The sequence below is a fragment of the Columba livia genome, unplaced genomic scaffold, assembly GCF_036013475.1.
Source record: "Columba livia isolate bColLiv1 breed racing homer unplaced genomic scaffold, bColLiv1.pat.W.v2 Scaffold_751, whole genome shotgun sequence".
NCBI classification, from domain to species: domain Eukaryota; kingdom Metazoa; phylum Chordata; class Aves; order Columbiformes; family Columbidae; genus Columba; species Columba livia.
In genome coordinates this window covers 1-27,481 of record NW_027043788.1, presented here as the reverse complement: position 1 = coordinate 27,481, position 27,481 = coordinate 1, and the positions used below count along the sequence as shown (strand labels likewise).

The window sequence follows — 27,481 nt, the reverse complement described above, 5'->3', positions numbered from 1 at the left end:
GGGGGGGGCGACACCCCCAAATCCCGAGTCCCCCCCCGACTGGGGTGTGCGCGTGCGAGCGGGGGAGGGGCGGTGGGTGCTGGGGGGGGAGGGGCTGGGTGCTCAGCCCCCTCCCCCATCCCCCGATTTGGCACTGATTGGGGGGGTGGGGGGGGGTCGGCAGGGGGTGCAGCACCCATAGGTGCTCTGGTGGTGGCACTGGGGTTCCCAGCACCCATGGGTGCTCCTGGGGGGTTGTCTTCAGCACCCATGGGTGCTCTTGGGAATGAGGGGGCAGCACTGGATGTTCCAGCACCCATGGGTGCTCTGGTGGTGGCACTGGGGTGTCCCAGCACCCATGGGTGCTCTGGTGGTGGCACTGGGGTGTCCCAACACCCATGGGTGCTCTTTGGGGTGGCACTGGGGTGTCCCAGCACCCATGGGCGTTATTTGGGGTGGCACTGGGGGTCGTCTTCAGCACCCATGGGTGCTCTTGGGCGGCTGTCTTCAGCACCCATGGGTGCTCTTGGGAATGAGGGGGTGGCACTGGGGTGTCCCAGCACCCATGGGTGCTATTTGGGGTGGCACTAAGTTGTCCCAACACCTATGGGTGCTCTTTGGGGTGGCACTGGATGTCCCAGCACCCATGGGTGCTATTTGGGGTGGCACTAAGTTGTCCCAACACCTATGGGTGCTCTTTGGGGTGGCACTGGATGTTCCAGCACCCATGGGTGCTCTGGTGGTGGCACTGGGGTGTCCCAGCACCCATGGGTGCTATATGGGGTGGCACTGGAGTGTCCCAGCACCCATGGGCGCTCTTTGGGGTGGCACTGGGGGTCGTCTTCAGCACCCATGGGTGCTCTTGGGGGGGTGTCTTCAGCACCCATGGGTGCTCTTGGGAATGAGGGGGTGGCACTGGGGTGTCCCAGCACCCATGGGCGCTCTTTGGGGTGGCACTGGGGGTTGTCTTCAGCACCCATGGGTGCTCTTGGGAATGAGGGGGTGGCACTGGGGTGTCCCAGCACCCATGGGTGCTCACAAGGCGGGTGACACAACAACGACGCTGAAGAAGCTGAGGGTGCCCTCTCCCCCCAATCCTGGGCGGGTGGGGGTTCCCATGGGTGGGTGAAGGTTCCCACGGGTGGGGGATGGGCACCCAAGGGTGGGGGGCACCCATGGGTGGGCTCAGGGTGCCTTGGGCCCCCAAAGCGCCACCTGCAGGTGCTTGACGTGCGTCGGCCACGAGGGCGCCAGCTGGAAGAACTTGATGTCGTCCCACGGGGACCCGTCCACCCACACTGCGGACAGACAGACAGCACCCATGGGTGACACCACGGCACCCATGGGTGACACACAGCACCCATGTGACCTCAAAACCACCCACACTGCGGACAGACAGACAGCACCCATGGGTGACACAGCACCCATGGGTGACACCACGGCACCCATGGGACTCCAAAACCACCCACACTGTGGACAGACAGACAGCACCCATGGGTGACACAGCACCCATGGGACCTCAAAACCACCCACACTGCGGACAGACAGACAGCACCCATGGGTGACACCACGGCACCCATGGGACTCCAAAACCACCCACACTGCGGACAGACAGACAGCACCCATGGGTGACACCACGGCACCCATGGGACACACAGCACCCATGGGACCTCAAAACCACCCACACTGTGGACAGACAGACAGCACCCATGGGTGACACCACGGCACCCATGGGACACACAGCACCCATGGGACCTCAAAACCACCCACACTGTGGACAGACAGACAGCACCCATGGGTGACACCACCGCACCCATGGGTGACACACAGCACCCATGGGACTCCAAAACCACCCACACTGTGGACAGACAGACAGCACCCATGGGTGACACAGCACCCATGGGACACACAGCACCCATGGGACACACAGCACCCATGGGTGACACAGCACCCATGGGACCTCAAAACCACCCACACTGTGGACAGACAGACAGCACCCATGGGACACCCAGCACCCATGGGTGACACACAGCACCCATGGGTGACACCACAGCACCCATGGGACTCCAAAACCACCCACACTGTGGACAGACAGACAGCACCCATGGGACACACAGCACCCATGGGTGACACCACGGCACCCATGGGACACCCAGCACCCATGGGACCTCAAAACCACCCACACTGTGGACAGACAGCACCCATGGGTGACACAGCACCCATGGGTGACACCACGGCACCCATGGGACCTCAAAACCACCCACACTGCAGACAGACAGACAGCACCCATGGGTGACACACAGCACCCATGGGACACACGGCACCCATGGGACACCCAGCACCCATGGGACTCCAAAACCACCCACACTGTGGACAGACAGACAGCACCCATGGGTGACACAGCACCCATGGGACCTCAAAACCACCCACACTGTGGACAGACAGACAGCACCCATGGGTGACACACAGCACCCATGGGACACACGGCACCCATGGGTGACACACAGCACCCATGGGTGACACCACAGCACCCATGGGTGACACCACCGCACCCATGGGACACACAGCACCCATGGGTGACACACAGCACCCATGGGACACACAGCACCCCCGGGTGACACAACACCCATGGGACACACAGCACCCATGGGTGACACCACAGCACCCATGGGACTCCAAAACCACCCAACTGCGGACAGACAGACAGCACCCATGGGTGACACACAGCACCCATGGGACCCCAATGGGTGCCCCCCACCCATGGGTGCCCCACCCACCCCACCACCCCCATCCACCACAGCACCCATGAGACCCACAGGAGCCCTTTAACCCCCCACCCCCCATTTCCCCCCAGCTATAGGACCCCCCAATGGGTGCCCCCCACCCTTGGGTGCCCCCCACCCATGGGTGCCCCACGCACCGCGCAGGGGGGGCTGCCGGGGGGCGCAGATCAGCCGGGTCACCCCCTCCACCACCAGGCTCTTGGTGTCCGGCTCCCGTGGGCGCTTGAACAGGGTGGGCACTGACCCCCCCCACAGCACCCATGGGTGGGGGGCACCCATGGGTGGGGGGGAACACACACACAAGGGAAGGGGCACCCATGGCAGGGATGGACAAGGGGGGGAGGGCATGGACAAGGGGGGGAGGGGATGGACAAGGTGGGGAGGGGATGACATGGGGGGTGTCAACCTGCACCCATGGGTGCCCAACCCCCACCCATGGGTGCCCACCTCCCCCCACCCAAAGTTGGCCCCTGCACCCATGGGTGCCCCTCAATTCTGCACCCCCCACCATTCTGCTCCCTATCCGTGTTGCCCCCCCACCCAATTCTGCCCCCATGCCCCCACCCATGGGTGACCCCCCCCCATGCACCCCCGCACCCATGGGTGACTCAAATCTCCCACCCAATTCTCCCCCCACCCATGGGTGCCCCATCCCAATTCTGCTCACCCACGGGTTCCCCCCACCCAAGGGTACCCCCAATTCTGACCCTCCACCCATGGGTGCCCCCCATTCACACCCCCCCACCCATGGGTGCCCCCCATTCACACCCCCCCACCCATGGGTGCCCCTCATTCACCCCCCACCCATGGGTGCCCCTCATTCACACCCCCACCCATAGGTGCCCCCCATTCCCCCCATAGGTGCCCCCATGCACCCCCACCCATAGGTGCCCCCATCCTCCCCCATAGATGCCCCCCATTCACCCCCCCACCCATGGGTGCTCCCTATTCATTCCCCCCACCCATGGGTGCCCCCTTGCACCCTCCCCCACCCACAGGTGCCCCCCTATCCCCCCACCCATGGGTGCCCCCATTCACCCCCCACCCATGGGTGCCCCTCATTCACACCCCCACCCATAGGTGCCCCCCATTCCCCCCATAGGTGCCCCCATGCACCCCCACCCATAGGTGCCCCCATCCTCCCCCATAGATGCCCCCCATTCACCCCCCCACCCATGGGTGCTCCCTATTCATTCCCCCCACCCATGGGTGCCCCCTTGCACCCTCCCCCACCCATGGGTGCCCCCATTCACCCCCCCACCCATGGGTGCTCCCTATTCATTCCCCCCACCCATGGGTGCCCCCTTGCACCCTCCCCCACCCACAGGTGCCCCCCCATCCCCCCACCCATGGGTGCCCCTCATTCCCCCCATAGGTGCCCCCATGCACCCCCACCCATAGGTGCCCCCATCCTCCCCCATAGATGCCCCCCATTCACCCCCCCACCCATGGGTGCCCCCTTGCACCCTCCCCCACCCACAGGTGCCCCCCCATCCCCCCACCCATGGGTGCCCCCATTCACCCCCCCACCCATGGGTGCTCCCTATTCATTCCCCCCACCCATAGGTGCCCCCCCATCCCCCCACCCATAGATGCCCCCATCCCCCCACCCATGGGTGCCCCCATCCCCCCACCCATGGGTGCCCCCCCTCACCTTTCTTGTTCTTCTCGCGGGTCACCAAGGTCAAGGTCAGGGTGGGGGCGGGGGGGGCGGGCCCGTCGCCGGGCGGGGGCAGGCGGGTGACGTGCAGGGAGCGGAAGGTGCCCCTCAGGGTGCTCTTGGCCCCCCCCTCGCGCCGCTCCCCCCCCTCGCGCCGCCGCTCCGCAGCACCCATGGGTGCCCCCCCCCAGTAATCCACCTGCAGCGCCAGCGCGTCCCCCGGGGACCTGCAGGGGGCGCACACATGGGGGAAAATGGGGAACCCAGGCGTCCGGGTGACCCCATTGACCCCCCCAGCACCCATGGGTGCCCTCTTCAAAAGGACCCAGGCGTCCGGGTGACTCCCTGATCCATTAATCACCCCCTTAGCACCTATGGGTGCCACCTTCAAAGGGACCCAGGTGTCCGGGTGACCCCATTGACACCCCCCTTAGCACCTATGGGTGCTCCTTTCAAAGGGACCCAGGCGTCCGGGTGACTCCCTGATCCCATTAATCACCCCCTTAGCACCTATGGGTGCTCCTTTCAAAGGGACCCAGGTGTCCGGGTGACCCCCTGACCCCATTGACACCCCCCTTAGCACCTATGGGTGCTCCTTTCAAAGGGACCCAGGCGTCCGGGTGACTCCCTGATCCCATTAATCACCCCCTTAGCACCTATGGGTGCCACCTTCAAAGGGACCCAGGTGTCCGGGTGACCCCCTCACCCCATTGACACCCCCCTTAGCACCTATGGGTGCTCCTTTCAAAGGGACCCAGGCGTCCGGGTGACTCCCTGATCCCATTGACACCCCCCTTAGCACCTATGGGTGCTCCTTTCAAAGGGACCCAGGTGTCCGGGTGACCCCCTGACCCCATTGACACCCCCCTTAGCACCTATAGGTGTCCCCTACTAAGGGACCCAGGTGTCCGGGTGACCCCCCTGTGTCTCCCCCCAGCACCCATGGGTGACCCCTTTAAAGGGACCCAGGCGTTCTAGCGACCCCCTGACCCCGTTAATCCCCCCCTTAGCACCTATGGGTGCTCCCATCAAAGGGACCCAGGCATCCGGGTGACCCTCCATGCTCCCCCCATTCTGGGTGCCCCCCCCCCAGGTCCCCCCCATTCCGGGTGCCCCCCAGCACCCATGGGTGCCCCCCTCACCCCTGGGTGCTGGTGCCGCCCATGGAGGGGGATGCGGGGGGGGTGGCGGCTTCGCGGGGTCCCCCTGTCACCCCCCCCCCGGGTGGGGGGGAGGGGGATGGGACGAGCAGCCCCGGGGGGGGACACTCGTCATTGTCACCTGGGGGGGGGGGGACAGCAGGTCAGTGACACCCATGGGTGACAGGACACTGGGGACATGGGACCCCAAGGGTGGGGACACTGGGGACATGGGGGGGGACATGGGATCCTATGGGACATTGGGGACATTTGGGACATGGGGGGGGCAGGGACCCCAGGGGACATTGGGGACATTGGGGGGGACATGGGACCCCAAGGGTGGGGACACTGGGGATATAGGGGGGGCAGGGACCCCAGGGGACATTGGGGACATTGGGGGGGACATGGGACCTCAAGGTTGGGGACACTGGGGACATGGGGGGGGCAGGGATCCCAGGGGACATTGGGGACATTGGGGGGGACATGGGACCCCAAGGTTGGGGACACTGGGGACATGGGGGGGGGCAGGGACCCCAGGGGACATTGGGGACATTGGGGGGGACATGGGACCCCGAGGTTGGGGACATTGGGGGACATGGGGGGGGCAGGGATCCCAGGGGACAATGGGGACATTGGGGGGGACATGGGATCCTATGGGACATTGGGGACATTTGGGACATGGGGGGGGCAGGGACCCCAGGGGACACTGGGGGGGACATGGGACCCCGAGGTTGGGGACACTGGGGACATGGGGGGGGGCAGGGACCCCAGGGGACAATGGGGACATTGGGGGGGACATGAGACCCCAAGGCTGGGGACACTGGGGACATGGGGGGGACAGGGACCCCAGGGGACATTGGGGGGGACATGGGACCCCGAGGTTGGGGACACTGGGGACAAGGGGGGGGACATGGGACCCCAAGGTTGGGGACATTGGGGGACATGGGAGGGGCAGGGATCCCAGGGGACAATGGGGACATGGGGGGGGACATGGGATCCTATGGGACATTGGGGACATTTGGGACATGGGGGGGGCAGGGATCCCAGGGGACATTGGGGACATTGGGGGGGACATGGGACCCCAAGGTTGGGGACATTGGGGACATGGGGGGGGCAGGGATCCCAGGGGACATTGGGGACATGGGGGGGGACATGGGATCCTATGGGACATTGGGGACATTGGGGACATTGGGGGGGACATGAGACCCCAAGGGTGGGGACACTGGGGACATGGGGGGGACAGGGACCCCAGGGGACATTGGGGGGGACATGGGACCCCGAGGTTGGGGACACTGGGGACATGGGGGGGGCAGGGATCCCAGGGGACATTGGGGACATTGGGGGGGACATGGGATCCTATGGGACATTGGGGACATTTGGGACATGGGGGGGGCAGGGACCCCAGGGGACATTGGGGACATTGGGGGGGGGACATGGGACCCCAAGGGTGGGGACACTGGGGACATGGGGGGGCAGGGACCCCAGGGGACAATGGGGACATTGGGGGGGGGACATGGGACCCCAAGGGTGGGGACACTGGGGACATGGGGGGGGCAGGGACCCCAGGGGACAATGGGGGGGACATGGGACCCCGAGGTTGGGGACACTGGGGACATGGGGGGGGGCAGGGACCCCAGGGGACATTGGGGACATTGTGGGGGACATGAGACCCCAAGGTTGGGGACATTGGGGGACATGGGACCCTGGAGGGACATGGGGGGGGCAGGGACCCCAGGGGACAATGGGGACATTGGGGGGGACATGGGACCTCAAGGTTGGGGACACTGGGGACATGGGGGGGGCAGGGATCCCAGGGGACATTGGGGACATTGGGGGGGACATGGGACCCCAAGGGTGGGGACACTGGGGACATGGGGGGGGGCAGGGACCCCAGGGGACATTGGGGACATTGGGGGGGACATGGGACCCCAAGGGTGGGGACACTGGGGACATGGGGGGGGCAGGGATCCCAGGGGACATTGGGGACATTGGGGGGGACATGGGACCCCAAGGGTGGGGACACTGGGGACATGGGGGGGGGCAGGGACCCCAGGGGACATTGGGGACATTGGGGGGGACATGGGACCCCAAGGTTGGGGACACTGGGGGACATGGGACCCTGGGGGACACTGGGGACATGTGGGGGGGACAAAAGGGACCCAGGGGGACAAAGTGTGTGGGGGGGAGGTGACAGTGACCCCCCCATCCCAGTGTCACCTACCGGGTGCCGCAGGGGGGTCATCCAGCTGCCCGACTGTCACCGCCTGTGGGAGGGGACACTTGGGGACAATCCTGAGTGGGGGACCAGGACCCCCCACCCAGTGTCACCTGGGGTCACCTTGTGTCACCTGGGGTCACCCTGACCTCCAGACAGTGTCCCCATGGTCAATGTCACCCAATGTCACCTCCTGTCACCCGGGGTCACTCAGTGTCACCCATAACCCGGGGGTGGTGTCCCCATGGCCAATGTCACCCAGTGTGACCCAGTGTCACCTCCTGTCACCCGGTGTCACCCGGTGTCACCCGGTGTCCCCGCGTCACTCACCGCCACGAAGGGGACAAACTTCTGGTACGAGTCGTCGTCCGGGCTGGGGACACGTTGGGGACATCAGGGGCGGTGTCACCGTCACCCTGTCCCCGTGTCCCACACCACTGTCCCCATCCCTGTCCCCATGTCCATCCTGTGTCCCCCTGTCCCCATGTCCCGTCCCCATGTCCCCATGTCCATCCCCATGTCCCTGTCCCCATGTCCCCCTGTCCCTGTCCCCATGTCCCATCCCCACGTCCCTGTCCCCATGTCCATCCCTGTGTCCCCTGTCCCCTTGTCCCATCCCCATGTCCCCATGTCCCCATGTCCCTGTCCCCATCTCCATGTCCCCATGTCCCCATGTCCCTGTCCCCACGTCCATCCCCATGTCCATCCCCACGTCCCCATGTCCCTGTCCCCATGTCCCATGTCCCTGTCCCCATGTCCCTGTCCCCATGTCCCCTTGTCCCATCTCCACGTCCCCATGTCCCCATGTCCGTCCCCATGTCCCATCCCCATGTCCCCACGTCCCCATGTCCCCCTGTCTGTGTCCCCATGTCCATCCCCCTGTCCCCATGTCCCTGTCCCCATGTCCCCATGTCCGTCCCCATGTCCCTGTCCCCATGTCCATCCCCCTGTCCCCATGTCCCCTGTCCCCGTGTCCCCATGTCCGTCCCCATGTCCCTGTCCCCATGTCCATCCCCATGTCCCCATGTCCGTCCCCATGTCCCTGTCCCCATGTCCATCCCCATGTCCCCATGTCCCTGTCCCCATGTCCATCCCCATGTCCCTGTCCCCATGTCCCCATGTCCCTGTCCCCATGTCCCCCTGTCTGTGTCCCCATGTCCATCCCCCTGTCCCTGTGTCCATCCCCCTGTCCCCATGTCCCTGTCCCCATGTCCCATGTCCCTGTCCCCATGTCCATCCCCATGTCCCTGTCCCCATGTCCCCATGTCCGTCCCCATGTCCCCATGTCCCTGTCCCCATGTCCCTGTCCCCATGTCCATCCCCGTGTCCCCATGTCCCTGTCCCCGTGTCCCCATGTCCCTGTCCCCATGTCCCATCCCCATGTCCCTCCTCCCTGTCCCCAGGTCCCCATGTCCCCCTGTCTATGTCCCCATGTCCATCCCCATGTCCCCATGTCCCTGTCCCCATGTCCATCCCCATGTCCCTGTCCCCACGTCCCTATGTCCCCTGTCCCCATGTCCATCCCCATGTCCCCATGTCCCATCTCCCTGTCCCCATGTCCCCACGTCCCCATGTCCCCTGTCCCCATGTCCCCATGTCCATCCCCATGTCCCATCTCCCTGTCCCCATGTCCCCACGTCCCCATGTCCCATCCCCATGTCCCCATGTCCATCCCCATGTCCCCATGTCCCCATGTCCCTGTCCCCATGTCCCCATGTCCCCTTGTCCCATCCCCACGTCCCCCTGTCCCCGTGTCCCCGTGTCCGTCCTCACCGGGTGTCCCCGCGGGTCAGCATGGCCTCGGCCACGGGCAGCGCGTGGGTGGCCCCAGCACCCGCCGCGTACGTCAGGATCCGGCCCACCACGTCGAACGGCTCTGCGACACAGCACCCATGGGTGCCCCCCACCCATGGGTGCCCCCCAAACCCAGGGTGCCCCCCGGATCCACCCCAGCGTGTCCCCCGTTCCTTGGGTGACAATGGCAATGAGATGGGTGACACCCCATCCATAGTGGCCAATAGAACCCATGGGTGCCCCCCACCCATGGGTGCCCCCCAAACCCAGGGTGCCCCCCGGACCCACCCCAGAATGTCCCCGTTCCTTGGGTGACAATGGCAGCAACAAGGGTGACACCCCCACCCATGACAGCCAATAGCACCCATGGGTGCCCCCCACCCATGGGTGCCCCCCAAACCCAGGGTGCCCCCCGGACCCACCCCAGAATGTCCCTGTTCCTTGGGTGACAATGGCAATGAGATGGGTGACACCCCACCCATGGTGGCCAATAGCACCCATGGGTGCCCCCAAGACCCCCCACCCATGGGTGCCTCCCAGGACCCCACCCCAAGGTGTCCCCCGTTCCTTGGGTGACAATGGCAACGAGATGGGTGACACCCCACCCATGGTGGCCAATAGCACCCATGGGTGCCCCCAAGACCCCCCACCCATGGTGGCCAAGAGCACCCATGGGTGCCCCCCAAACCCAGGGTGTCCCCGTTCCTTGGGTGACAATGGCAATGAGATGGGTGACACCCCCACCCATGATAGCCAATAGCACCCATGGGTGCCCCCCCACCCTTGGGTGCCCCTGGACCCCCTGCACAGTTACCCCCCCACCCTTGGGTGCTCCCATGACTGCTCCCCCGCTCCCAGCCCCCCCTCCCTGGATATCCCCCCATGTGACAACCCCAGGGGCACCCATGTGTTCTGGGGGGCACCCATGGGTGCTGGGGGGGGGCACCCATGGGTGGGGGGCACCCATACCGGTGGGGGGGGCCTCGCTGCGCCCAAAGAGCTCCCGCCAGGGGGGGTCCAGGAAGGCGGCGCCGTAACGGGGGTCCAGGGCGGCCAAATGGGGACCCAATGGGTGGGGACCTGGGGACATGGGTGACATTGGGTGACACTGGGTGACACGGGGGACCCACCCGCCCCCACTCAGTGTCCCATGGGTGCTAGAGGTGCCCTATGGGTGCTGTGGGTGCCCTATGGGTGTTAGAGGTGCTGGGGGGGGCTATAGGTGCCCCATGGGTACTACAGGTGCTGTGGGTGCTGTAAGTGCCCTATAGCTGCTATAGGTGCCCTCTGGGTGCTGAGGGTGTTCTATGGGTGCTACAGGTGCCCTATGGGTGCTACAGGTGCTGTGGGTGCTCTATGGGGGCTACAGGTGCCCTATGGGTGCTACAGGTGCTGTGGGTGCTCTATGGGGGCTATAGGTGCCCTATGGGTGCTACAGGTGCTGTGGGTGCCCTATGGGTGCTACAGGTGCCCTATGGGTGCTACAGGTGCTGTGGGTGCTCTATGGGGGCTACAGGTGCCCTATGGGTGCTACAGGTGCTGTGGGTGCTCTATGGGGGCTACAGGTGCCCTATGGGTGCTACAGGTGCTGTGGGTGCTCTATGGGGGCTACAGGTGCCCTATGGGTGCTACAGGTGCTGTGGGTGCTCTATGGGGGCTACAGGTGCCCTATGGGTGCTACAGGTGCTGTGGGTGCTCTATGGGGGCTATAGGTGCCCTATGGGTGCTACAGGTGCTGTGGGTGCTCTATGGGGGCTATACGTGCCCTATGGATGCTACAGGTGCTGTGGGTGCTCTATGGGGGCTATAGGTGCCCTATGGATGCTACAGGTGCTGTGGGTGCTCTATGGGGGCTATACGTGCCCTATGGGTGCTACAGGTGCTGTGAGTGCTCTATGGGTGCTACAGGTGCCCTATGGGTGCTACAGGTGCTGTGGGTGCTCTATGGGGGCTATAGGTGCCCTATGGATGCTACAGGTGCTGTGGGTGCTCTATGGGGGCTATAGGTGCCCTATGGGTGCTACAGGTGCTGTGGGTGCTCTATGGGGGCTATAGGTGCCCTATGGGTGCTACAGGTGCTGTGGGTGCTCTATGGGGGCTATAGGTGCCCTATGGATGCTACAGGTGCTGTGGGTGCTCTATGGGGGCTATAGGTGCCCTATGGGTGCTACAGGTGCTGTGGGTGCTCTATGGGTGCTACAGGTGCCCTATGGATGCTACAGGTGCTGTGGGTGCTCTATGGGGGCTATAGGTGCCCTATGGATGCTACAGGTGCTGTGGGTGCTCTATGGGGGCTATAGGTGCCCTATGGGTGCTACAGGTGCTGTGGGTGCTCTATGGGGGCTATAGGTGCCCTATGGGTGCTACAGGTGCTCTGGGTGTTCTATGGGTGCTACAGGTGCCCTATGGGTGCTACAGGTGCCCTATGGGTGCTACAGGTGCTGTGGGTGCTCTATGGGGGCTATAGGTGCCCTATGGGTGCTACAGGTGCTGTGGGTGCTCTATGGGGGCTATAGGTGCCCTATGGGTGCTACAGGTGCTGTGGGTGCTCTATGGGGGCTATAGGTGCCCTATGGATGCTACAGGTGCTGTGGGTGCTCTATGGGGGCTATAGGTGCCCTATGGGTGCTACAGGTGCTGTGGGTGCTCTATGGGGGCTATAGGTGCCCTATGGGTGCTACAGGTGCTGTGGGTGCTCTATGGGGGCTACAGGTGCCCTATGGGTGCTACAGGTGCTGTGGGTGCTCTATGGGTGTCCTATGAGGGCTAGAGGTGCTGTGGGTGCTACAGGTGCTCTATGGGTGCTCTACGGGGGCTATAGGTGCCCTATGGGTGCTACAGGTGCTGTGGGTGCTCTATGGGGGCTATAGGTGCCCTATGGGTGCTACAGGTGCTGTGGGTGCTCTATGGGGGCTATAGGTGCATATGGGTGCTACAGGGGCTGTGGATGACCTATGGGTGTCCTATGGGGGCTAGAGGTGCTGTGGGTGCTACAGGTGCTCTATGGGTGCTCTACGGGGGCTATAGGTGCCCTATGGGTGCTATAGGTGCCCTCTGGGTGCTGTGGGTACATTCTGAGTGCCCTATGGGTGTTATAGGTGCTGTGAGTGCTACAGGTGCTGTGGGTGCTGTATGTGATGTGCGGGTGCTGTATGTGATCTATGGGTGCTGTGTGTGATCTGTGGGTGCTGTGTGTGACCTATGGGTGCTGTATGTGATCTATGGGTGCTGTATGTGATCTGTGGGTGCTGTATGTGATGTGTGGGTGCTGTATGTGATCTATGGGTGCTGTATGTGATCTATGGGTGCTGTGTGTGATCTCTGGGTGCTGTATGTGATCTATGGGTGCTGTATGTGATCTGTGGGTGCTGTATGTGATGTGTAGGTGCTGTATGTGATCTATGGGTGCTGTGTGTGATCTATGGGTGCTGTGGGTGCTGTATGTGATCTATGGGTGCTGTATATGATCTATGGGTGCTGTATGTGATCTGTGGGTGCTGTACGTGATCTATGGGTGCTGTATGTGATGTGTGGGTGCTGTATGTGATCTGTGGGTGCTGTGGGTGCTTTGTGTGATCTATGGGTGCTGTATGTGACCTATGGGTGCTGTATGCGATGTGCGGGTGCTGTATGTGATCTATGGGTGCTGTATGTGATCTATGGGTGCTGTACGTGATCTATGGGTGCTGTATATGATCTGTGGGTGCTGTACGTGATCTATGGGTGCTGTATGTGACCTATGGGTGCTGTATGTGATCTATGGGTGCTGTATGTGATGTGCGGGTGCTGTATACAATCTGTGGGTGCTGTATGTGATCTATGGGTGCTGTGGGTGCTGTATGTGATCTATGGGTGCTGTATACAATCTGTGGGTGCTGTATGTGACCTATGGGTGCTGTATGCGATGTGCGGGTGCAGAGCACCCATGGGTGCTCACCCAGCCCCACAGGCAGCAGGCGCAGGGGTCCCGGGGGTCCCCCCATGTCATATGTGATCTATGGGTGCTGTGGGTGCTGTATGTGACCTATGGGTGCTGTATGTGACCTATGGGTGCTGTATATGATGTGTGGGTGCTGTATGTGATCTATGGGTGCTGTATGTGATGTGTGGGTGCTGTATGTGATCTATGGGTGCTGTATATGATGTGTAGGTGCTGTATGTGATCTATGGGTGCTGTATACAATCTATGGGTGCTGTGTGTGATCTGTGGGTGCCATAGGGGTTCTGTATACAATCTGTGGGTGCTGTATGTGACCTATGGGTGCTGTATGTGATGTGCGGGTGCAGAGCACCCACGGGTGCTCACCCAGCCCCACGGGCAGCAGGCGCAGGGGTCCCGGGGGCCCCCCATGTCATATGTGATCTATGGGTGCTGTGGGTGCTGTATATGATCTGTGGGTGCTGTATGTGATCTATGGGTGCTGTATGCGATGTGCGGGTGCTGTATACAATCTGTGGGTGCTGTATGTGATCTATGGGTGCTGTGTGTGATCTATGGGTGCTGTATACAATCTGTGGGTGCTGTATGCGATGTGCGGGTGCAGAGCACCCATGGGTGCTCACCCAGCCCCACGGGCAGCAGGCGCAGGGGTCCCGGGGGCCCCCCCATGTCATCTGTGATCTATGGGTGCTGTGGGTGCTGTATGTGATCTATGGGTGCTGTATACAATCTGTGGGTGCTGTATGTGACCTATGGGTGCTGTATGTGATCTATGGGTGCTGTGGGTGCTGTATGTGACCTATGGGTGCTGTATACAATCTGTGGGTGCTGTATGTGACCTATGGGTGCTGTATGTGATCTATGGGTGCTGTATGTGACCTATGGGTGCTGTATGCGATGTGTGGGTGCTGTATGTGATCTATGGGTGCTGTATGTGACCTATGGGTGCTGTATACAATCTGTGGGTGCTGTATGTGACCTATGGGTGCTGTATGCGATGTGCGGGTGCAGAGCACCCATGGGTGCTCACCCAGCCCCACGGGCAGCAGGCGCAGGGGTCCCGGGGGTCCCCCCATGTCATCTGTGATCTATGGGTGCTGTGGGTGCTGTATGTGATCTATGGGTGCTGTATACAATCTGTGGGTGCTGTGTGTGATCTATGGGTGCTGTATATGATTTTTGGGTGCTCTATGTGACCTGTGGGTGCTGTATGTGACCTATGGGTGCTGTACGTGATCTATGGGTGCTGTATGTGACCTATGGGTGCTGTATGTGATCTATGGGTGCTGTATGCGATGTGTGGGTGCTGTATGTGACCTATGGGTGCTGTATGTGACCTATGGGTGCTGTACGTGACCTATGGGTGCTGTATGTGACCTATGGGTGCTGTATGCGATGTGCGGGTGCAGAGCACCCACGGGTGCTCACCCAGCCCCACGGGCAGCAGGCGCAGGGGTCCCGGGGGTCCCCCCATGTCATATGTGATCTATGGGTGCTGTATGTGATCTATGGGTGCTGTATACAATCTATGGGTGCTGTATGTGACCTATGGGTGCTGTATGCGATGTGTGGGTGCTGTATGTGATCTATGGGTGCTGTGTGTGACCTATGGGTGCTGTATGTAATGTGTGGGTGCTGTATGTGATCTATGGGTGCTGTGTGTGACCTATGGGTGCTGTACGTGATCTATGGGTGCTGTATGTGACCTATGGGTGCTGTACGTGATCTATGGGTGCTGTACGTGATCTATGGGTGCTGTATGTGACCTATGGGTGCTGTATGTGATCTATGGGTGCTGTATGCGATGTGTGGGTGCTGTATGTGATCTATGGGTGCTGTATGTGATCTGTGGGTGCTGTATGTGACCTATGGGTGCTGTACGTGATCTATGGGTGCTGTGTGTGATCTATGGGTGCTGTATACAATCTGTGGGTGCTGTATGTGACCTATGGGTGCTGTATGTGATGTGTGGGTGCTGTATGTGACCTATGGGTGCTGTATGCGATGTGCGGGTGCAGAGCACCCATGGGTGCTCACCCAGCCCCACGGGCAGCAGGCGCAGGGGTCCCGGGGGCCCCCCCATGTCATATGTGATCTATGGGTGCTGTATGTGACCTATGGGTGCTGTATGCGATGTGCGGGTGCTGTATGTGATCTATGGGTGCTGTACGTGATCTATGGGTGCTGTGTGTGATCTATGGGTGCTGTATACAATCTGTGGGTGCTGTATGTGATCTATGGGTGCTGTATGTGATCTATGGGTGCTGTATGTGACCTATGGGTGCTGTATGCGATGTGCGGGTGCTGTATGTGATCTATGGGTGCTGTACGTGATCTATGGGTGCTGTGTGTGATCTATGGGTGCTGTATACAATCTGTGGGTGCTGTATGTGATCTATGGGTGCTGTATGTGATCTATGGGTGCTGTATGTGATCTGTGGGTGCTGTATGTGACCTATGGGTGCTGTACGTGATCTATGGGTGCTGTGTGTGATCTATGGGTGCTGTATACAATCTGTGGGTGCTGTATGCGATGTGCGGGTGCAGAGCACCCACGGGTGCTCACCCAGCCCCACGGGCAGCAGGCGCAGGGGTCCCGGGGGCCCCCCCATGTCGGGGCTGCGGGTGCTGAGGGTCCGGACGAGGCTGCGCAGGAGGGTGCTGAGCCAGGGCGCCCCCCCCAGCGCCACCAGCGTCACCGCGGGCGGGGGACACGGACACCTGGGGGGACACGGCGCTCAGAGCCCCCCCCAGGGCACCCATGGGTGGGGGGGTGAGGGTGCCCCCCCACTCAGGGCACCCATGGGTGCAGAGGGGGGTGGGTGCTCCTAGAGGGGGAGGGGGAGCACCCGTTGGGGGGGTATGGGGTGGGTGATACGGGGTGACAATAGGTGACATGGGGTGACACTGGGTGACATTGGGTGACACTGGGTGACAGCGGGTGACAATGGGTGACAGCAGGTGTCAATAGGTGACAGCGGGTGACAGTGGGTGACACTGGGTGACACTGGGTGATAGCAGGTGACAATAGGTGACAGTGGATGACAGCGGGTGACAACAGGTGACAGCGGGTGACACACTGGGTGACAATGGGTGACAGCGGGTGACAGCGGGTGACACACAGGGTGACACACTGGGTGACAATAGGTGACAGTGGGTGACAACAGGTGACAATAGGTGACAGCGGTTGACAGCAGGTGACAGGGGGTGACACACTGGGTGACAATGGGTGACAGCGGGTGACAGCGGGTGACACACGGGGTGACACACTGGGTGGCAATAGGTGACAGTGGGTGACAGGGGATGACACACTGGGTGACAATAGGTGACAGTGGGTGACACTGGGTGACAATAGGTGACAGCGGGTGACACACTGGGCGACAATAGGTGACAGCGGGTGACAGGGGGTGACACACTGGGTGACAATAGGTTACAGTGGATGACAGCGGGTGACAATAGGTGACAGCGGGTGACAGCGGGTGACACACTGGGTGACAATGGGTGACAGCAGGTGACACAGGGTGACACATTGGGTGACAATAGGTGACAGCGGGTGACAGCAGGTGACACAGGGTGACACATTGGGTGACAATAGGTGACACTGGGTGACAGTGGGTGACAGCGGGTGACACACTAGGTGACAGTGCGTGACAGTGGGTGACAATAGGTGACCGTGGGTGACATTGGGTGACACTGGGTGACAGTGGGTGACAACAGGTGACAGCGGGTGACACACTAGGTGACAACAGGTGACACTGGGTGACAGCAGGTGTCAATAGGTGACAGTGGGTGACAACAGGTGACACTGGGTGACAACAGGTGACACTGGGTGACAGCGGGTGTCAATAGGTGACAGTGGGTGACAGCGGGTGACAGTGGGTGACACACTGGGTGACAATAGGTGACAGTTGGTGACACACTAGGTGACACTGGGTGACAGCGGGTGTCAATAGGTGACAGTGGGTGACAATGGGTGACAACAGGTGACACTGGGTGACAGCGGGTGTCAATAGGTGACAGTGGGTGACACTGGGTGACAACAGGTGACACTGGGTGACAGCGGGTGTCAATAGGTGACAGTGGGTGACAGCGGGTGACAGTGGGTGACACACTGGGTGACAATAGGTGACAGTTGGTGACACTGGGTAACAATGGGTGACATCAGGTGACAGCGGGTCACACTGGGTGACAACAGGTGACACTGGGTGACAGCAGGTGTCAATAGGTGACAGTGGGTGACAATGGGTGACAACAGGTGACACTGGGTGACAGCGGGTGTCAATAGGTGACAATGGGTGACAATGGGTGACAACAGGTGACACTGGGTGACAGCAGGTGACACTGGGTGACAGCGGGTGTCAATAGGTGACAGTGGGTGACACTGGGTGACAACAGGTGACACTGGGTGACAGCGGGTGACAACAGGTGACAGCGGGTGACACACTAGGTGACAACAGGTGACACTGGGTGACAGCAGGTGTCAATAGGTGACAGTGGGTGACAATGGGTGACACACAACAGGTGACACTGGGTGACAGCGGGTGTCAATAGGTGACAGTGGGTGACAATGGGTGACAACAGGTGACACTGGGTGACAACAGGTGACACTGGGTGACAGCGGGTGTCAATAGGTGACAGTGGGTGACAGCGGGTGACAGTGGGTGACACACTGGGTGACAATAGGTGACAGTTGGTGACAATGGGTGACATCAGGTGACAGTGGGTCACACTGGGTGACAACAGGTGACAGCGGGTGACACACTGGGTGACAACAGGTGACACTGGGTGACAGCGGGTGTCAATAGGTGACAGTGGGTGACAATGGGTGACAACAGGTGACACTGGGTGACAGCGGGTGCCAATAGGTGACAGTGGGTGACAATGGGTGACAACAGGTGACACTGGGTGACAGCGGGTGTCAATAGGTGACAGTGGGTGACAATGGGTGACAACAGGTGACACTGGGTGACAGCGGGTGCCAATAGGTGACAGTGGGTGACACTGGGTGTCAACAGGTGACACTGGGTGACAACGGGTGTCAATAGGTGACAGTGGGTGACAATGGGTGACAGCGGGTGACACTGGGTGACAACAGGTGACACTGGGTGACAGCGGGTGCCACTCACATGCGCTGGATGCGGGTCAGGAGGGCGCCCAGAACAGCCGGGAGCTCCGACCCCCCAGCACCCACCGCGGGGTGACCCTGCGACCGCAGCTGGGACAGCACCCACTGCGGGGGGCACGTCAGAGACCCCTGACCCCCCCCCAGCACCCACTGACCCCCCCAAACACACTGACCCCCCCAGCACCCACTGACCCCCCCCCAAACCCACTGACCCCCTGACCCCCCAGCACCCACTGACCCCGAGACCCCCCAGCACCCACTGACCCCCTGACCCCCAGCACCCACTGACCCCCCCAAACACACTGACCCCCCCAAACCCACACCCAGTACCCACTGACCCCCCAGCACCCACTGACCTCGAGACCCCCCAGCACCCACTGACCCCCCCAAACCCACACCCAGCACCCACTGACCCCCCCAGCACCCACTGACCCCCCCAGCACCCACTGACCCCCCCAAACCCACACCCAGCACCCACTGACCCCCCCAGCACCCACTGACCCCCTGACCCCCCAGCACCCACTGACCCCCCCAAAGCCCCACCCAGCACCCACTGACCCCCTGACCCCCCAGCACTCACTGACCCCCCCAAAGCCCCACCCAGCACCCACTGACCCCCTGACCCCCCAGCACCCACTGACCCCCCCAAAGCCCCACCCAGCACCCACTGAACCCCCCAGCACCCACTGACCCCCCAGCACCCACTGACCCCCTGACCCCCCAGCACCCACTGACCCCCCCAAACCCACTGACCCCCTGACCCCCCAGCACCCACTGACCCCCCCAAACCCACTGACCCCCTGACCCCCCAGCACCCACTGACCCCCCCAAACCCACTGACCCCCTGGCCCCCCAGCACCCACTGACGCCCCCAAACACACTGACCCCCCCAAACCCACACCCAGTACCCACTGACCCCCCCAGCACCCACTGACCTCTAGACCCCCCAGCACCCACTGACCCCGAGACCCCCCAGCACCCACTGACCCCCCCCAACCCCCACCCAGCACCCACTGAACCCCCCAGCACCCACTGACCCCCTGACCCCCCAGCACCCACTGACCCCCCCAGCACCCACTGACCCCCCCAAACCCCCACCCAGCACCCACTGACCCCCCCCAGCACCCACTAACCCCCCCAAACCCCCACCCAGCACCCACTGACCCCCCCCCCCGACCCCCTAGATCCCTTCACCCCAAGCCCCCCCACCCACGGGTGCTCCCCCTATAGCTGCCCCCCATGGGTCCCCTCCACCCATGGGTGCCCCCCTCACTCCACACCCATAGTTACCCCCCCATATTCCCCCCCCCAAGCAGGTGCTGACCAGCAGGACTCTCTCCCCCAACCCATGGGTGCCCCCCCACCCATGAGTCCCCCCCCACCCATGGGTGCCCCCCCCACCCATGGATGCCCCCTCACCTGGCCCTGCCATTGGCAGGTGCTGACCAGCAGGACTCTCTCCCCCCACCCATGGGTGCCCCCCACCCATGAGTCCCCCCCCACCCATGAGTCCCCCCCCACCCATGGGTGCCCCCTCACCTGGCCCTGCCATTGGCAGGTGCTGACCAGCAGGACTCTCTCCCCCCACCCATGGGTGCCCCCCACCCATGAGTCCCCCCCCACCCATGAGTCCCCCCCCACCCATGGGTGCCCCCCCCACCCATGGGTGCCCCCTCACCTGGCCCTGCCATTGGCAGGTGCTGACCAGCAGGACTCTCTCCCCCCACCCATGGGTGCCCCCCCCAGCCATGAGTCCCCCCCCCACCCATGGGTGCCCCCCCCACCCATGGGTGCCCCCTCACCTGGCCCTGCCATTGGCAGGTGCTGACCAACAGGACTCTCTCCCCCCACCCATGGGTGCCCCCCACCACCCATGGGTGCCCCCACCACCCATGGGTGCCCCCTCACCTGGCCCTGCCATTGGCAGGTGCTGACCAACAGGACTCTCTCCCCCCACCCATGGGTGCCCCCCACCACCCATGGGTGCCCCCACCACCCATGGGTGCCCCCCTCACCTGGCCCTGCCATTGGCAGGTGCTGACCAACAGGACTCTCTCCCCCCACCCATGGGTGCCCCCCACCACCCATGGGTGCCCCCACCACCCATGGGTGCCCCCTCACCTGGCCCTGCCATTGGCAGGTGCTGACCAACAGGACTCTCTCCCCCCACCCATGGGTGCCCCCCACCACCCATGGGTGCCCCCCCCACCCATGGGTGCCCCCTCACCTGGCCCCGCCATTGGCAGGTGCTGACCAGCAGGAGGCGCTCGGGGACCCCCCCGGATTCGGGGCCCAGGGCGGGGCCCAACTGATCCCACAGCGCCCGGCGGGGGGGCGGCACCTATGGGTGGGGGAGGGGGAGCACCCATGGGTGGGGGGGACGTGTCCCCATCACCCCCCCCCCGTCCCCATGTCCCCAGTGTCCCCATGGTGTCACCTGTCTCCCCAATACCCCCAAAGTCACCTGTCCCGCCCATGTCCCCAATGTTCCCATTGTCCCCATGACCCCCCAATGTCCCCATGTGCCCAATGTCCCCATGTCCCCCCAATGTCCCCAACCCCCACAATGTCCCCATGACCCCCCAATGTCCCCATGACCCCCCAATGTCCCCATGTCCCCCCAATGTCCCCATGTGCCCAATGTCCCCATGTCCCCCCAATGTCCCCATGTCCCCCCAATGTCCCCAACCCCCACAATGTCCCCATGTCCCCCCAATGTCCCCATGAGCCCCCAATGTCCCCATGTCCCCAATGTCCCCATGACCCCCCAATATCCCCATGTCCCCCCAATGTCCCCATGACCCCCACATGTCCTCCATTGTCACCTGTCCCCCCATGTCCCCCATTGTCACATGTTCCCACTGTCCCCATGTCCCCCCATGTCCCCCCACGTCCCCCATTGTCACCTGCCCCCCCATGTCCCCATGTCCCCCATTGTCACCTGCCCCCCCATGTCCCCCCATGTCCCCCATTGTCACCTGCCCCCCCATGTCCCCATGTCCCCCATTGTCACCTGCCCCCCCATGTCCCCATGTCCCCCATTGTCACCTGCCCCCCCATGTCCCCCCATGTCCCCCATTGTCACCTGCCCCCCCATGTCCCCCCATGTCCCCCATTGTCACCTGCCCCCCCATGCCCCCCCATGTCCCCCATTGTCACCTGCCCCCCCATGTCCCCCCATGTCCCCCATTGTCACCTGCCCCCCCATGCCCCCCCATGTCCCCCATTGTCACCTGCCCCCCCATGTCCCCCCATGTCCCCCATTGTCACCTGCCCCCCCATGCCCCCCCATGTCCCCCATTGTCACCTGCCCCCCCATGTCCCCCATGTCCCCCATTGTCACCTGCCCCCCCATGCCCCCCCATGTCCCCCATTGTCACCTGCCCCCCCATGTCCCCCATGTCCCCCATTGTCACCTGTCCCCCCCATGTCCCCCATTGTCACCTGCCCCCCCATGTCCCCCCATGTCCCCCATTGTCACCTGCCCCCCCATGTCCCCCATTGTCACCTGCCCCCCCATGTCCCCCCATGTCCCCCATTGTCACCTGCCCCCCCATGTCCCCCCATGTCCCCATGTCCCCCATTGTCACCTGCCCCCCCATGTCCCCCCATGTCCCCCATTGTCACCTGCCCCCCCATGTCCCCCCATGTCCCGCATTGTCACCTGCCCCCCCATGCCCCCCCATGTCCCCCATTGTCACCTGCCCCCCCATGTCCCCATGTCCCCCATTGTCACCTGCCCCCCCATGTCCCCATGTCCCCCATTGTCACCTGTCCCCCCATGTCCCCCATTGTCACCTGCCCCCCCATGTCCCCCCGCGTCCCCCATTGTCACCTGCCCCCCCATGTCCCCATGTCCCCCATTGTCACCTGCCCCCCCATGTCCCCATGTCCCCCATTGTCACCTGCCCCCCCATGTCCCCATGTCCCCCATTGTCACCTGCCCCCCCATGTCCCCATGTCCCCCATTGTCACCTGTCCCCCCATGTCCCCCATTGTCACCTGCCCCCCCATGTCCCCCCGCGTCCCCCATTGTCACCTGCCCCCCCATGTCCCCCATGTCCCCCATTGTCACCTGCCCCCCCATGTCCCCATGTCCCCCATTGTCACCTGTCCCCCCATGTCCCCCATTGTCACCTGCCCCCCCATGTCCCCCCGCGTCCCCCATTGTCACCTGCCCCCCCATGTCCCCATGTCCCCCATTGTCACCTGCCCCCCCATGTCCCCATGTCCCCCATTGTCACCTGCCCCCCCGGGCCCAGCTCCGGTGACCTCTCGCTGTCCGAGCTGTTGTTCCTGTCCCCGGGGTTGGGGACACTGGGGACCCCCCCGGGGACCCCCCGGCCCAGTGGCCGCTCCCGCAGGGGGGTCCCCCGACGTGTCCCCCCCCTGCGGGGACACCGGGACCCAGTGACCCCCCGAACCCCAATAACCCCCCAGGGACCCCAATAACCCCCTGAACCCCAATAACCCCCCCAGGGACCCCAATAACCCCCTGAACCCCAATAACCCCCCCAGGGACCCCAAGGACCCCCCCAAACCCAAATAACTCCCCCCATGGACCCCAATAACCCCCCCAGGGACCCCAAGGACCCCCCAAACCCCACTAACAGACCCCGGGGGACTCCAAGGACCCCCCCAAGGACCCCAATGACCCCCCAAACCCCAATAATGCCCCAGGGACCCCAATAACCCCCCCGGGGACCCCAATAACCCCTGAACCCCAATAACCCCCCCAGGGACCCCAATAACCCCCTGAACCCCAATAACCCCCCCAGGGACCCCAATAACCCCTCCAGGGACCCAATACCCCCCTGAACCCCAAAATACCCCCCAGGGACCCCAAGGACCCCCCCCAAACCCCAATAATGCCCCAGGGACCCCAATAACCCCCTGAACCCCAATAACCCCCCCCCAGGGACCCCAAGGACCCCTGAACCCCAATAACCCCCCCAGGGACCCCAATAATGCCCCAGGGACCCCAATAACCCCCCCCGGGGACCCCAATAACCCCTGAACCCCAATAACCCCCCCAGGGACCCCAATAACCCCCCCAGGGACCCCAATAAACCCCCGGGGACCCCAATGACCCCCTGAACCCCAATAACCCCCCCAGGGACCCCAATAACCCCCTGAACCCAAATAACCCCCCCCCAGGAACCCCAATAACCCCCTCAAGGACCCCAATGACCCCCCCCAGGGACCCCAAGGACCCCCCCAAACCCAAATAACTCCCCCCAGGGACCCCAATAACCCCCCCAAGGACCCCAATAACCCCACCCAGGGACCCCAATAACCCCCTGAACCCCAATAACTCTCCCAGGGACCTCAATAACCCCCCCCGGGGACCCCAATGACCCCCCCAGGGACCCCAATAATCCCCACAGGGATCCCAATGACCCCCCCAGGGACCCCAATAACCCCCTGAACCCCAATAACTCTCCCAGGGACCTCAATAACCCCCCCGGGGACCCCAATGACCCCCCCCAGGGACCCCAATAACCCCCCCAGGGACCCCAATAACCCCCTGAACCCCAATAACCCCCAGGGACCCCAATAACCCCCCCAGGGACCCCAATGACCCCCCCAGGGACCCCAATAACCCCCCCAGGGACCCCAGTAACACCCCCAGGGACCCCAATGACCCCCCCAGGGACCCCAGTAACCCCCCCGGGGACCCCAATGACCCCCCCAGGGACCCCAATGACCCCCCCGGGGACCCCAATAACCCCCCCGGGGACCCCAAATCCCCCCCCCCCCTCACCCATGGGTGCCCTCACCTGGGTGACGTCACCTCTGCCCCCCCCTTGCTGCCTTTTAGGGGGGTCCGGAGCTTTTCGGGGACCCCCCCGGGCTCAGGTTGGGGGGGTTCGGGGTCCCCCCGAGTGTCCTGGGGAGGGGACATAAAATTGGGAGGGGGGGACACCCCAAAATTGGGGGAGGTACCCCAAAATTGGGTGTCAATGGGGGGGACACCCCAAAATTGGGGGGGGAGTTGGGGGCAATGGGGGGACACCCCAAAAGTGGGTGACAATGGGGGGGACACCTCAAAAGAGGGGGGGATACCCCAAAAGTGGGGGGGATACCCCAAAAGTGGGTGACAATGGAGGGGACACCCCCATATTGGGGGGGACACCCCAAAAGTGGGGGGGAATGGGGGGGATTCCCCAAACTGGGGGAGAGTGGGGGTGGTTTGGGGGGGTCCCAGGGATGTTTTGGGGGTTCAGGGGGAGTTTTGGGGGGTCCCGGGGATATTGGGGGGGTCATGGGGGGGTTTTGGGGTCCCTCACCGTCCCGTCAGGCTCCGCCCCCCCCTCATCGGGGGGTTTGCGCCCCAACTTGGTCCCAGGTTCCGCCTGCGGGAATAAGGGGGGGTGGGACCCACGGGCCCCCCAAAACCCCCCCAAACCTCCCAGTGCCCCCCAATCCCTCCCAGTGCTCCCAGTGCCCCCCCAATCCATCCCAGTGCCCCCCAATCCATCCCAGTGCTCCCAGTGCCCCCCAATCCATCCCAGTGCTCCCAGTGCCCCCCCAATCCATCCCAGTGCCCCCCCAAATCCATCCCAGTGCTCCAGTGCCCCCAAATCCATCCCAGTGCCCCCCAATCCATCCCAGTGCTCCCAGTGCCCCCCCAATCCATCCCAGTGGCCCCCAAATCCATCCCAGTGCTCCCAGTGCCCCCCAAATCCATCCCAGTGTCCCCCAATCCCTCCCAGTGCCCCCCAAATCCATCCCAGTGCCCCCCAATCCCTCCCAGTGCTCCCAGTGGCCCCCCAATCCATCCCAGTGCTCCCAAGTGCCCCCCCAATCCATCCCAGTGCCCCCCCAAATCCATCCCAGTGCCCCCCAAATCCATCCCAGTGCCCCCCAAATCCATCCCAGTGCTCCCAGTGCCCCCCAAATCCATCCCAGTGTCCCCCAATCCCTCCCAGTGCCCCCCAAATCCATCCCAGTGCCCCCCAATCCATCCCAGTGCCCCCAAATCCATCCCAGTGCCCCCCAATCCATCCCAGTGCTCCCAGTGCCCCCCCAAATCCATTCCAGTGCCCCCCCAACCCTCCCAGTGTCCCCAGTGTCCCCAGTGCCACTGACCGGGGGGGGGCTGCTGATCTCGGTCTGGGAGCTGGACTGGGAGAGACCCTCGAAGAACGGGCTGTGGGGACATTGGGGACATTAGGGACAATGGGGACAATGGGGGACATTGGGGACGTGGGGGGCAATGGGGACATTAGGGACAATGGGGACAATGGGGGACATTGGGGACGTGGGGGGCAATGGGGACATGGGGGGACAATGGGGACAATGGGGGACATTGGGGACGTGGGGGGCAATGGGGACATGGGGACAATGGGGGACAATGGGGGACATTGGGGGCGTGGGGGGCAATGGGGACATGGGGGGACAATGGGGACAATGGGGGACAATGGGGACAATGGGGGACATTGGGGACGTGGGGGGCAATGGGGACATGGGGGGACAATGGGGACATGGGGGACATTGGGGACATGGGGGACATTGGGGACATGGGGGGCAATGGAGGAGACAGGGGGACAATGGGGACATTGGAGGCAATGGGGGACAATGTCTGTGTCCCCATTGTGTCCCCATGTCCCATCACTCACCGCAGCCGTGGTTTGGGGTGCTGATGACGCTGTCCGTGTCCCCATGTCCCCATTGTGTCCCCATTGTGTCCCCATGTCCCATTGTGTCCCCATGTCCCCATTGTGTCCCCATGTCCCATCACTCACCGCAGCCGTGGTTTGGGGGTGCTGATGACGCTGTCCGTGTCCTCCATGTCCCCATGGTGTCCCCATGTCCCCATTGTGTCCCATGTCCCCATTGTGTCCCATGTCCCCATTGTGTCCCCATGTCCCATGACTCACCGCAGCCGTGGTTTGGGGGTGCTGATGACGCTGTCCGTGTCCTCCATGTCCCCATGGTGTCCCCATGTCCCCATTGTGTCCCCATGTCCCCAATGTGTCCCCATGTCCCCATGACTCACCGCAGCCGTGGTTTGGGGTGCTGATGACACTGTCCATGTCCCCATGTCCCCATTGTGTCCCCATGTCCCCATTGTGTCCCATGTCCCCATGTCCCCATTGTGTCCCCATGTCCCCATTGTGTCCCATGTCCCCATGTCCCCATGTCCCCATTGTGTCCCCATGTCCCCATGTCCCCATGGTGTCCCCATGTCCCCATGTCCCCATTGTGTCCCATGTCCCCATTGTGTCCCCATGTCCCCATTGTGTCCCATGTCCCCATTGTGTCCCCATGTCCCCATGTCCCCATGGTGTCCCCATGTCCCCATGTCCCCATTGTGTCCCATGTCCCCATTGTGTCCCATGTCCCATTGTGTCCCCATGTCCCCATTGTGTCCCCATGTCCCCAATGTGTCCCCATGTCCCATCACTCACCGCAGCCCGTGGTTTGGGGTGCTGATGACACTGTCCATGTCCCCATGTCCCCATTGTGTCCCCATGTCCCCATTGTGTCCCATGTCCCCATGTCCCCATTGTGTCCCCATGTCCCCATTGTGTCCCATGTCCCCATGTCCCCATGTCCCCATTGTGTCCCCATGTCCCCATTGTGTCCCATGTCCCCATGTCCCCATGTCCCCATGGTGTCCCCATGGTGTCCCCATGTCCCCATTGTGTCCCATGTCCCCATTGTGTCCCCATGTCCCCATGGTGTCCCCATGTCCCCATGTCCCCATTGTGTCCCATGTCCCCATTGTGTCCCATGTCCCCATTGTGTCCCATGTCCCCATTGTGTCCCCATGTCCCCAATGTGTCCCCATGTCCCCATCACTCACCGCAGCCGTGGTTTGGGGTGCTGATGACACTGTC

The 27,481-nt window shown here is 63.1% G+C and overlaps 1 protein-coding gene across 2 annotated transcripts; it reads right to left on the bottom strand.

Moving 5' to 3' along the window:
• Positions 1 to 26,477, bottom strand: LOC135578132 (phosphofurin acidic cluster sorting protein 1-like). Of its 2 annotated transcripts, XM_065048362.1 has the most exons (17): positions 26,384 to 26,477; positions 25,728 to 25,788; positions 24,926 to 24,991; positions 24,416 to 24,525; positions 22,880 to 23,024; positions 20,863 to 20,976; positions 18,637 to 18,740; positions 16,077 to 16,231; positions 10,540 to 10,650; positions 9,550 to 9,652; positions 8,107 to 8,149; positions 7,783 to 7,825; positions 5,565 to 5,703; positions 4,417 to 4,649; positions 2,900 to 3,001; positions 1,147 to 1,277; positions 1 to 1,105 (listed from the first exon to the last, which is right to left on the bottom strand). In XM_065048362.1, the coding sequence occupies exons 1-16, from the start codon at positions 26,473 to 26,475 to the stop codon at positions 1,165 to 1,167; spliced, it is 1,734 nt and encodes a 577-aa protein (XP_064904434.1). In that variant the 5' UTR covers positions 26,476 to 26,477; the 3' UTR covers positions 1 to 1,105; positions 1,147 to 1,164. The 2 variants fall into 2 exon arrangements, with proteins under 2 accessions (XP_064904434.1, XP_064904433.1); XM_065048361.1 differs by having other exon boundaries at positions 1 to 1,277.
• Positions 26,478 to 27,481: the final 1,004 nt, after the last annotated feature.

Coding starts and splice junctions, on each gene's coding strand:
- LOC135578132 (XM_065048361.1), bottom strand. CDS start 26,475: ATGGGGACATGGGACACAATGGGGACATGGGGACACCATGGGGACATG. Junction 24,992..25,727: donor AGATCAGCAGCCCCCCCCCG/GTCAGTGGCACT, acceptor TTATTCCCGCAG/GCGGAACCTGGGACCAAGTT. Junction 9,653..10,539: donor CAGCGAGGCCCCCCCCACCG/GTATGGGTGCCC, acceptor GCTGTGTCGCAG/AGCCGTTCGACGTGGTGGGC.